Source organism: Oncorhynchus clarkii, chromosome 10 (genome assembly GCF_045791955.1).
Source record: "Oncorhynchus clarkii lewisi isolate Uvic-CL-2024 chromosome 10, UVic_Ocla_1.0, whole genome shotgun sequence".
In the NCBI taxonomy this organism is placed as follows: domain Eukaryota; kingdom Metazoa; phylum Chordata; class Actinopteri; order Salmoniformes; family Salmonidae; genus Oncorhynchus; species Oncorhynchus clarkii.
Window position 1 is genome coordinate 9,295,127 of NC_092156.1, and position 12,579 is coordinate 9,307,705.

Here is a 12,579-nt window from a genome sequence, read left to right on the forward strand (position 1 = left end):
CGACCTTTCAGTTACTAGCCCAACGCTCCAACCCGCTAAAATACCTGCCTTCCTATTCCCTGTACTCTGGCGAGTGGGATGGGGGCCACTCATTTATGGTGGATGAGGACAGATACCTGACATACATGCTTGAGATCAAAGGGAATATGATACATAAATGTGCTTAAAATAAGTACAAGTAAAATGGTAAAGACTAGATCACATGCAGTTGAAAAGCCCTTCCCCATACTCTTTTCAAAAAAGCTCAGACTCTTTGTTTCCTTTCCTTGTAAAATAATTTCCAATAAACTTTATTTATACACAAACGGAGTTTGAAATCACCATCTTTTTAACACATACAATAAAAAACATCTCTAAAAGACAGCAATGGCCTTCCCCGGGTCTGTCAGCTACCAGCTTTACACATAACTTGTTTTCAACAAAATGATCGCTGTATAATACAATATTACAATGTGCCCTCAGTGGTTGCTTCCCATTTTCAGGTTTTTGTTTAACTTGTCAAACACAGTGCATTCATTATCAATGTCTATACATCTCTATATTCAGAGGACGAGTCCTAGAGATAAGAAATATTAAGAAAACAGCAGAAAATAAATAACAAAATGACTAATATCAACTGCTACACAATTCATTTCATTTTCATAGTAGTATTTTTTTTTTTGTTTACAGAAAAAAAGTTGTTCTTAAGGCTTATGCTGAATCATGTGGATTGTTTACCAGGAAATATAAGGACCGCAGGAATAAAACTGCAATGACACACTGCCCTTCTGCATCAAACTTAACAAAACACAGATATTCAATTCATCACCATCATTCAAGAAAGTCTATTCTTACTACTGTACCGAAAAAGACAATCGAGAGGAAAGTCATGTAAAAGAAAGCAAGTGACCAGAAGGTTGTTGGTCTTCTAACATTCCATCCTAGTCTGTTTGAGGGCGCATTAAGAAGCCATTCAACACACACTACGGGAATAGCTGGCATCTCCAGCATTCAGATTATTCACAAGAATGTTTCAGCAACTGGTTCTGGAATGTACTCTGATGGAAAGACCGCATCCATGGCTACTTGCATGAATTGTTCTTATTGGTAGTAGGCAATTCATGACTGTTGTCAATGAGATTATATATATACACCCAAGCTCATCCCATGAGAGAGAAGTCGTGTTCCTGAGAGCCCTGCTGATGAAAGCGGAGCAGGGCTGGGGTGGAGTGTTGAATGCTGGGGCTAGAGGGGAAAAACAGTCTCCAATTAACAAGATTTTAATTTTCTTCAATTAGGCTCAAATCTAGTTCTGTACAATCCCTCTCAAAGACACTCGGCTGACACTCTTCTCGATCAGGGTCCTCCTCTTCCTCCCCCTCTTCACCCTCCTCATCACTCTCGCTTAGAGGTCCAATGCTCGTCCTGCCCAGCCCCTCTGCTGGTGAACATGACCCTCTGAAATCCCCCCAGAAAGGCTCAAGGCCCATGCAAACGTCCCCCCCAGAAGCCAGCCTCCCACGCTCCATACAACTCAAGGGGTCGGTACTGCGAGTCTGGAAAGACACAAATAGGAGATCAAACAAGGCCTTGTTTACACATTTTATCATGCCTCTATAAATACAAGAGCAGTTTACATTCAGGACTCTATTTACAATAAAGAAATAGGTATATCAAATGAAACCAAGTTGATATAACTGGCTAGGAAGTGGAAAAAATATACCATCATACACAATATCTGTAATTCTTTTAACATGGGTGCCAAAGATAGTTTTTCAGTTAAAATGTGACAAACTGTAGAAACAAGGGTAATATGATACCACATATCCCTGAAAATTAACTGTGATAGTATCGCCAAATTGAATATATTGGGCTGAACTGACAAATACTGTAGAGGTCTAAGCCTAGTCTCGTGTGCCCGACTCACTCTTCAAATGACTGTGGCTTTTGAAAGAGACTATTCCAAACTTAGCTAGAACACAACTGTTTTACATATACCACATGTACATGTTTAGCAGGAAATTAACAACTTCTTAGTGTAGTATTCTTAGTATTTTTTTTTATGTCAGGGGGTGACTGGAAGCACTAACAAGGGAAGCCAGACTTTCTCAAAGACATTCAGCAGCTGCATGCAAAGTATATGCAAATAAATTCCAGAATGAGTCTTGGTGTACAGTACAACAGTGAGCTGCCATTGCCTACAGTCAGGGCCATTGAAACCCTGCCAATCACCCAAACTCAAGGGCTGAGCCTAAGGCATGGGGGGTAGAAGAAGAGACAACTGTGGCCTGGGACAATGGGTAACAAGAACAATTATAGGCAGGTGTGGTCTGGGTGACAGTTTTGCCTCATGTATGTCTACTGATATTATAAAAATGAATGGTCCATCTCACTGATGAATTGGAATGTTTCTTTGTTACAGTACGGTTAAACTGTGTAGTTTGACAAGCTTAACAAGGATGCCTTTTAAGCCTTCCTCTGGCTAGAAGATGGCCAATCTACATACGGCAACCATTTCTATTCATTTGCTGACCCGCGGTTATCTTTTGTTTACCTGAGTCATCTTGGTGAAATCCAGTACTGGCCGGGCAAATGGTCTGTCTGGGTCACGCCGTCGCTTCAGGCCCGGTTTGAGAAGAAGCAGGTCGCAGGGCTGGGAGTGGCAGCGTGGGAGCTGAGGGGGGATGGCTCGGCGAAGAGAGGACGGGGTGCTGCAGGCAGAGGAGGGCGAAGCAGGCACAACTGGAGGGGGTGCTGCACGTTGGGGTGGAACTGGAGGCGGGGGCAGGAACTGAGCAGCAGCTTCTCTGATAAGGACAGGGGACAGCGAGAAGCGTCGCTGCGGAGGAGGGGGAGGGTGGAGCGGGGAGGGAGAGGATGAGCAGGATGACGGAGAGGGGAAGAAACAGCAGCAGGCGCCTCCTCCAGCAGTGTCACTTGGGTCCCATGGGAAATTCCAGGGCAGTGGGGAGTCAGGGGAGAGAGCAAGGCTAAAGAATGTGGGGCTTGAAGAGGAGTGTAGAGAGGAGTTTAGAGACGAGCTAGGAGCACGAAGCGGACAAGGCCCCCCCGCTCCCCCTCCACTGTGGCATTGGCGATTCACAGGTGTCCAGACCCTCGACGCGCTGGGCCGCCAGGTGTAACGGCAGCGTGAAAGGTCCTCTGGCACGGACAGTGAGCGACAGTGGCGTTTGGGGGGTGGCGGGGGGGGAGGGGGTGCACCGGGAAAAGACAGGTCCGTTACTGAGGTGCTTGGGACCAGGGGCCGGTGTAGGACTTCCCCCTCTGGGAGGTGGGTTTCGGGGGAAACCAAAGGGACAGGGCCAGGGGGGAAACTGGAGCTCAGCACACCCTGCAGGCCAGGCTTGGAGGGAGGGCTGAACTGCCAATAACTGCTCTCTGTGAGGAGAAAGAAAGATGATACCATTAATACAAACTACTGTCAATATTAATTTAATTAAATTGTGAGAAAATGGACAGAAGGCAATTCATTCCTGATGCAATGTAGTTGCAGTTTGCTCTTGACAACAACCAACAGAGAGAAAAATGCAAAGCGGTATCATGATTCAACTTTTACAGGGAGCTGTTATGCATTAAACACAGTGGACTTAGCCCTTTAAAAGGGACATTTCACCGCTGGTCTTTCACTGTATATGTCCAATAATATGTTAAAAAAAATCAAGAATTTCCAGGCCTCCTGAGTGGCGCAGTGGTCTGAGGCACTGCATCGCAGTGTTGCGGAGTCACTACAGACTGGGGTATCTGTATTCCAGTCATGTGAAATCCATATACTAGGGCATAATGAATTTATTTCAATTGACTGATTTCCTTATATGAACTGTAACTCAGTAAAATCTTTGAAATTGTTGCATGTTGCGTTTATATTTTTGTTCAGTGTACAGTTGTTTATCTAAACCAAAATCTGGCTAGGTTTCATAATTCGCTGGCTAGACTTTTCAAAGCAAACTAATGTAATTAGCCAGCTGCTATCTGGCGATGTGATTTGTAACTTTGCAAGCTAACGTTAGCTACATTAGGTTACGTTAGCTACAGCCTATCGGACCGTATCTAACCATTAGCTAGCTAACGAGCTACTGCTGAGGCTAAAGGAACTGGCTTATGTGTTCCATTTACAGAGTCCGATCCCATTAACACCTGCAGCGGCATCGATATCAAGCTCAGCACCAGGACCTAGTGGAAGTCACCTTTGCTAAATTTGTTCCATGACTCCATGATGAGCAAATAAACACATTGGACCCAGTGGATGAAAGCTTTCAGCCAGGAACAAGCTCAAGCTCAACATCTGAAGAGGAAAAGAGTGCGCAGGGCTGGCAAGAGCCAAAGTGTACAGTCTATGAGTCCAAGGTCAAGGAGCTCATGAAGTTCTGCCAGACCAACTGCCATTGCCCAACACAAGGTTCACCAGTTAATGAACATTCAGGACTCTGCCTGGAACATTCAGCAAACACAACATCCATATTGAGTAAGACTGATGTTGTAGTATAATACAGAATGAAAAGTATGCTCACAACTGCATTGTGGTCTAGATATTGCTAGCTCTTGTACATATGTATATAATTGAGTTAAAACATGCTTTTGTTTTTTTAGAATCTTATTTACAAGTGTGACTGACAAGTGACTAAACAATTCCAGCTGCATCAGAAACCAAGCAAGTGTTGACTTCAACTTCATGATGAATTTATTGTGATATTCATGTAATGTATTTGGAAGTAACTACAATAATCTTTAATGCGAAAACAAATTATGTAGGTAGTTGGTGTATCATTTACACTTTAATTTGTGGGCAAGGAAACATGTTTCAATAAAACAGATTAGTCAATGTAGCAAATAAGTAGACTTGGATTGTATTCAAAACAAAGTTTATTTGTTCTGGAGACCGAGGTGAGTTTACACAGTTGTATGACATACACTGAGTGTAAAAAACTTTTAAAGAACACCTTCCTAATACTGAGTTTTGTACACTCAGTGTATATACCGTAGAATAAAAATACAATACTATAGTTTTAAAAAGGGAATATTTGCATATGGTGTGTTTGGTGGGTGCAATGAGGTGTTTGGAGTCACTTTGAAACAAGGGGAGATTGTTGTTATGGACTTAACACATCTCGTCTAAAGACATCAATTTATTTGTATCCAACATACTGTCCATCGTGTGAGGGATTAATTGCTTTAATGGCCCCAACAACACACGCAGGCAAAGATATTCAGTGTTCTGTGCCTAGCTTCTCTCCACATAGAACTCCAAAAATAATCTGTAGGCCACCAAACTCTATTGTCTGTAAGATAATGACAAAAAAAATGCCTTTCATGGGCAATCGTTGTGTTCTGTCTGTATTCCTACTGTAGCAACACGATGCAGAACATAACACATCTCCCAACCACACAGCTAGCTAGCTACAACACACAGGTATAGTTACTCAAAAACTAATACGAATCATTCCTTTGCTCTCCATCCAAATGAATTCCTTTACTCTTCGTCATCATCAAAACATTTCTCCAACTTTGATCCTAAAAAGATACAAAGAGGTTAGCTAGCTATAACAGACTACAGTACATTTTAGGTATAGCAAACAAAGCTGGCAAGCTCAACTTGCCTAGCTTGGCTTGTAGTGGTACTAGTAAGCCCCGTTACGGCCGAATCGATCACAAACTGAACAACACTGCTTCATTTGAAAAAAATAGCTTATATTGCTAGCTAGCTACCGACTACAAAACAACTTACTCGTTTGTCATTTGCCCTTCTGGTCTAGGCTGCCGCCACCAGATGTTCTTGGAGGTTCTGAAGAACATCTCCAGCACAGCTCTATCCATACGTGAGACGAAACTTCGATGGTCTTGTCACAGACACACGATCCATTGGGTCTGCAGTGACCCTCTCCAGTAAGAACTGTCCGCGATCTAATTCGTTGCAGCACAGACATTCGTCTTCTGTCAGAAATTCTGTTTGTTCACTTGTTTACAAGGATATGCTTCTTAGTAAAAACCTATTTGAAACAAGCCATTACACTTCGTTATTATCATGCCATTACATTATTATTATTATTCAGGTTATTACTTATAAATATTAATCAACAAATTAAGAAATGCCAGGTTGGTCGCATTTTCGTATTGACAACATTTAACTGAGTCAAATTAAAGAGATATGTTCTTGTCTGTTGGCTTTTCTGTATGTACATATTTTTTTTATACAGAACCTATTTCGATGCACAAAACCATTCAAACGAAGTATGATGGGTTTTTTACTTTTCCCTAAATATTTGTCACAAACACAGCTGCTGCGGTCATTCATTGGCATTGGCATATGTCCGTCAAAGAGAGAACGCCGTGTTGAGAGAAGTAATGTAGCCTAAGCTACTGAAAACACGCCTTTTACAAGATTACGTAATGACAGGAGCGTTTCATTCTTATTAAAGAGATGGAGTCCAGACAGTTTCCTGAAGTAGCCTTTCTGAATGGACATACCAGCTATTTTTTTAGGTACACCACCCCGTTGAAGAAAATGGTTCGGTCCTACAGACAGTGTGGCTTGTTATATAAAGCAGGCAGACAGGCTTCCAGGAATTCAGTTGATATTCGATTGAACTTAGAATGGGCAAAACTAGAGACCTAAGGAACATTGAGCGTGTTATGATCGTCGGTGCCAGGCGCGCCGGATCTAGTATTTGAAAAAACATTGCCTGGAACATAACAGCGAGTTCAGTTTACTTGAGTGGCCTGCGCAGTCCATCCATCCAACCACCTCCTCCCCATATTTGTTTTCTGCTCTTTTGCACACCAGTATTTCTACTTGCACATCCTCATCTGCACGTATATCACTCCAGTGTAAATGGCTAAATTGTAATTACTTCACCACTATTGGCCTATTTATTGCAGGTCACAGATGCAAATGAGAACTTGTTCTCAACTAGCCTACCTGGTTAAATAAAGGTGTTCTCAACTAACCTACCTGGTTAAATAAAGGTTAAATAAAATTGTCTTACCTCCTTACTTCATTTACACACACTGTATACAGATTTTTCTATTGTGTTATTGACTGTACATTTGTTTATCCCATGTGTAACTCTGTGTTGTTGTTTTTGTCGCACTGCTTTGCTTTATCTTGGCCAGGTCACAGTTGTAAATGAGAACTTGTTCTCGACTGGCCTACCTGGTTAAATAAAGGTGAAATATATATATATATATATATATATATTTATTTTTTTTAAGTCCCCAGACCTCAACCCAATAGAGTATCTTTGAGATGAGACGGAACGGGCTGTTCCCAGCATGAATGTAGCATCGCCAATCTGCAGCCATCGTGTCAGCATGTACCAACATTCCTGTGGAACATTTGACACCTTGAAGAATGCCCCGAATAATTCAGGCTGTTCGACCCGGTACTAGATGGTGTTCCTAATAAACTGTCCGGTGAGTGTATAGGCTAGAGAGAATCAGCGAACTCACACACATACATACACCTCCGTAAAGGCACCAATCAAAGTCACCAGCATATGTCAGACCCCAAAATAACGTATTCAAACACCTTCCTTTCCTGAAAGTAGGCTCTAAGATAATGAATTGACAAGGAAAGTACTGTATGAAGGGGACAGCTATGCTATTGTATGAAGATGACATTGACAATCATACCAAATACAAGTATGTAGTGTATATAGTGATAGCTGACAAGCTTTGAGGAATCATCTCTGCCAACTGTAGTTTCTGTTTTTAGAAGATTTCCTTTGCATGATCCGCCTAAAGTACATGCATGCAATAGATCGCATAATGTGGTTTCCTGTTTGGGGTGTATATAAAACAAGGGGTCGTGGAGAAGGAAACCCTTCACCCTTGTTGTTCAGTCTATTTAACTTTATTAGCAGTAGCCTACTTTTTGAGAGGTGGAAAATGAACGCACCTCTTGCCCCCCCCCCCCCCCTAGTTTGTTTTTGCTCTCTCTCTCTCTCTCTCTCTCTCTCTCTCTCTCATCTTTAAAAAGAGAGAGAGAGAATGTCAGCTAGCATTCAGACCGTATGACTGTGCACTCTCAGTAGCCTTTTAGAGCTACGCTACTCCCCAGGATAGGCATTGAGAAGGACAGCTAAAGGGTTGTTTGATGACTGAACATCCCCTGATCAATCCATCCCTGCGTCTCATATTTTACATTACAAAATTACTGTGTTATTATTATGATATTACAGTGGTTATGATCAGCATATTTCAATGATGAATAGGCATACACCTTGCAAATCACCTCGTCACCCATATACCACTCTATTGAAGGACAAGGACATCTGTAAATTATCAAAAACGTTGTGACATGTAATTTGGCTACTGGTCTATTGTGTCACAACATTTTGGTGCAAAATAATTTCCTAGGATAACTACATGAGCTAAAATGCTGAACATGTGCGCAATGTTTGCAGTGCCAGTACACTCAGTTGTATTGATTTCTATGCCACCAGTTAAGCGAGTGGTTCCCCCAGTGCTGTCACAGAGCAATTGACAGAAACCAACTGTTTTTCAAAACGTCTCTGCAAATTAACATAAAAAGTAGTCTTATTTTTTTTAAACAAGGTGAAATTAGATTACTATTGGTTGTGAATAGGCTACTGGGTGGTTGTCAAGTTGTTTTCTAACAGTTGTTTGCCCTATTAAAATGTTACATATACTCCTTTCAACAACCAATTCCCTTCTGTAATTTGGAATTCACCCCCATTACCCTGTGCTCGTGTCAACATGGCACAGCACAAAGCCAAAGTTACAAAGCGTAATGCTGAATCACAGGCTAAGTGGCTATACTTGTACATACTCACCAGGCATCAATCCATCTGTAGGCCAGCAAATTCCTAGGTTGTTGGGGTCCAGCAGAGACTGGAAGACATACATGTTCATTTAGAGGAGCCACAGCACAGAAAATACCTATCAGAAACAAACTGACAGCAGGGGACATAAACGGTCCTAAACATGAGGACTATATTACAGTCAAGACAAGGGGCAAAGGCACGCAAGCAGTCATAGGCTAACACAGAAGAGAAGAAACCTTACCACGTTGATGGCCGTTTTGTGAGTGTTGCCGTCCAGAATATGTTCCCGCAGACGCTCGGCGATCAGTGTGACCATGGCATGGTTGCGAGGAGTAGGGGAGGTGGGTGAGGTGGAGGGTTAGGGGGAGGGGTGGCCCTCTGTCTGTTCGTCCGTCTGATTGTGAGTATCCAAGCTATTCTGGCACCTCCAGTACTCCTCTGGGCCAGGTTGCCCTGCCCTGTCTCACTGGGGCATGTTCATCACTGTAGTCAGCTCACCTGAAGGGAGAAATCAGACACACAACAGGAGCCCTGTTACCACTTTTGTCTTCTCAACAGGAAAAGGCAATACAAGGGTCACCACCTCCACTGAACAACCCTTTAGGAAACATGCACATTAACATGTGTTCAGACACACACTATATGTGAGTGCAGAAAGAATGGTGACAGGTGCCTGGGGAAAGCATGAAACCTCAAGGTGCCTGCTGTTCAGGGCTGACCTGCCTGATGAAGCCACTCTGGGTTTCTTGAACAGTCCACGCTATCCGTAATCCCTGGAACGTCCCTATCCCATTTGAAATTAAAATGTAAAATGGTTAAGGTAAGGGTTAAGGTTATGGACTTCCCCTAGATTCCAGATAGCATTTATCACTACGCACATGTCCAACAACCAGAACATTTAACCAAAAATATATCAACCAGTAACCTTAAAAGGATACTTTGGGATTTTGGCAATGAGGAAATGTATCTATTTCCCCAGAGTCAGATAAACTTGTGGATGCCATTTTTTTATTTCTCTGCGTGCAGTTTGAAGAAAGTTAACTACAGCTAGCGCCATAACTGGAAATATATGGGAATAGAGAGCAATAGTAATGGCGTCTTTTTGTAGGCACTAAATCCGCCATGGTTTGTTGAACAAAGTCTATGGAGAAAATTAATGTTGTTTTTTTTGTTGTTGTTTTTTGTTGTTGATGATAAACACTGAAAATAAGGTCTGTGGTAAACAGGCTTAGGAGATCTTGTACGTTTTGTTCTACGATATAATCTTCATCAGCTAACGTGCCTTTCTGTGAATTTTGAAGCATGTATGTAATAAAGCACAACATAAAGCTCATAAAGGCTTCATAATTCACGAAGGTTATGTTAACTGACTAATATCTCATAGAACAAAACAGTACAAGATTGCATAAACCGGTGTTAAACGACAACAATAATGTCTGAGGTTATTACAAAACCCTATTCTTTCCCCATAGGAATGGCTGAACAAACCAGAGATAAATCATTCCTTATTTAGGACTACAAGCTGACGAGCTCAATGAACTGGAAGCCTATGGTATCTGTTAGCATGCTAGTAGATACCCATAGACTTTCAGTCATTGCACTAGTAGATACCCATAGACTTCCAGTCATTGCACTAGTAGATACCCATAGACTTCCAGTCATTGCACTAGTAGATACCCATAGACTTCCAGTCATTGCGCTAGTAGATACCCATAGACTTCCAGTCATTGCACTAGTAGATAACCATAGACTTCCAGTCATTGCGCTAGTAGATACCCATAGACTTCCAGTCATTGCACTAGTAGATACCCATAGACTTCCAGTCATTGCACTAGTAGATACCCATAGACTTCCAGTCATTGCACTAGTAGATACCCATAGACTTCCAGACATTGCGCTTACGCTAGTTATCATTGGCTCGCAAAACTTACTCTTACTTCATACTGGACACCAACATAAAAATGGTATCCACCTGACTCTGGAGAAGAAGATAAACAAAGAGCCTCATTACCAAAGTCCGTAAGTATACCTTTAATGATGGATATGTATATTTGAAAGGGGTCATACTGAGGTCCAATCTCGCAAATTATTTTTCTATTTATTATGGATCCCCATTAGCTGCTACCAATGCAGTAGCTACTCGTCCTGCGGTCCAGCGAAATGAAGGTAATTAACTTATATACACAATGAAAAACATTACATTTCACAACACATTTAAGTGTGTACCCTAAGGCCACTGATTTACAACTACATATCGACAACACAAAAGCCATATATATATATGTACGTGTGTGTATGGTGCGTATGTTATCAAGCTTGTCATAATCTATCAATTGGCACGCTCTTCTGCATGATCAAATGGCCAATGTAGCAGATTGAGATATAGCCAGTTTGAGAGAGGGGGGGGAAACCAGAATGACGGCTACATAGGTGTAGCTGGTAGATAACACATTAACTGGCCCATTACAAACATATCCAGTGTGCAATAGTAGCTATTCATTCACAATTATTATATCGTAGTTTTGAAGGTCGGTCTAAACCCGTTCACGTGATATTAAGCATTCTCATCGCTACATCAATAAAAAAAAACGAACGTTAGCTATTCCGCTAACATTGGTAGCTAGTTGTTGATTTAACGTTAGATCCACAACCAGCCCGCACTGTGACAATCTGATGCTATGGTAGCTAACTAGCCGGTCAGTTAACGCAAGCGCAAATCGTAATTGCTATGGCTAGCAAGCTAACGTTAGCTCAGCGTACGTCCATTTAACTGATTATGCCGATTTGCAGACAAACACAAACATTAAAATCAACAAAGCTTGTTGGCCTTAAATGAGTCAATTACAATGACTCCCTCCCCACCATCTGATTCAATCCCTAGCTATCGAGGCTATTGCATGCATGTATTGCTACACCCTAGGACCTCTGCTGAGTCTAGGACGCGTGCTAGCAAAACACCGCCATGCAGAATATAATGCAGTGAGCTATTTTTCTGATTAAACGGAGCTGGTATCAATAACTTTTTGTAACAGCTACTTGATTTAATGTCGTTCTTACCTTGACCAAGAAGCCCACCGGACCTTAGGCCTTGCACACACGGGTTAAATACTGCTCATGAAGGATAAACCTAATTTGTAGCCTGTGCAGCTCCCGACTAGTCAGCCGCGCTAGTGTTCGGCTATGGGTCTCCGATGTATTGACCCATTAAAAAGCATAACATGTAACAGACCATTCGTCGATTCCAATATCTGGAACATCAAATGTAATATGATCAGCGTGCCAAATATCTAAAGATATTATCTCTCTTTGAAAAATACATCGCCTACAAGCAATTCATCCAGTCGTCCATTTAAAAAAAAAACATTCACACGCCCGTAAGCGATTGGAATTCATAAATAACATTTACAGTTGGGGGTGGGGTGGGGGCAAGCAGTGAGTATTCAATAGTGCATACAAAATATGTTAACATTAAAATAGCTCGGAATTTATGCTTTAAATAAAAAGCAAGCGCAAAATGTCATTCATGCTAGGAAATTGCAAAAATTGGACTGAACCGATAAAAATGTTTGGGACTTGTAGTTCGCTAAATCAGGATCAGTTGTTTACGTGACAAATTGATAAGACCTGACAGATAATGCCAGGGCCCAACATTGGAATAGATCACTTTTGATAATAGGCTTTCTGAGACGCATTGGTCATCCCACAATACATTTGCGTCAAATTGGCGGGTATTGGTGTGGCAAGTAAAACAAAATTAAAGATTCACCCTAAGCGTATAGTGTCATCTTGTGGCTGCTTG

At 41.8% G+C, this 12,579-nt stretch overlaps 1 protein-coding gene across 1 annotated transcript; it reads right to left on the bottom strand.

The window, feature by feature from the left end:
* Positions 1-252: 252 nt before the first annotated feature.
* Positions 253-12,177, bottom strand: LOC139417985 (family with sequence similarity 53 member C). The gene is made up of 5 exons (XM_071167035.1): positions 11,838-12,177; positions 9,022-9,278; positions 8,790-8,847; positions 2,534-3,378; positions 253-1,535 (listed from the first exon to the last, which is right to left on the bottom strand). Exons 2-5 carry the CDS (start codon positions 9,094-9,096, stop codon positions 1,260-1,262), a joined length of 1,254 nt encoding a protein of 417 aa, XP_071023136.1. The 5' UTR covers positions 9,097-9,278; positions 11,838-12,177; the 3' UTR covers positions 253-1,259.
* Positions 12,178-12,579: the final 402 nt, after the last annotated feature.

Bases quoted from the DNA above. Each gene is read 5' to 3' on its own strand.
- LOC139417985 (XM_071167035.1), bottom strand. From the start codon at position 9,096: ATGGTCACACTGATCGCCGAGCGTCTGCGGGAACATATTCTGGACGGC. The intron at 8,848-9,021 runs GTAAGGTTTCTT...TATGTCTTCCAG, and splicing joins ACAAAACGGCCATCAACGTG to TCTCTGCTGGACCCCAACAA. The intron at 1,536-2,533 runs GTAAACAAAAGA...GTGTCTTTCCAG, and splicing joins ATTTCACCAAGATGACTCAG to ACTCGCAGTACCGACCCCTT.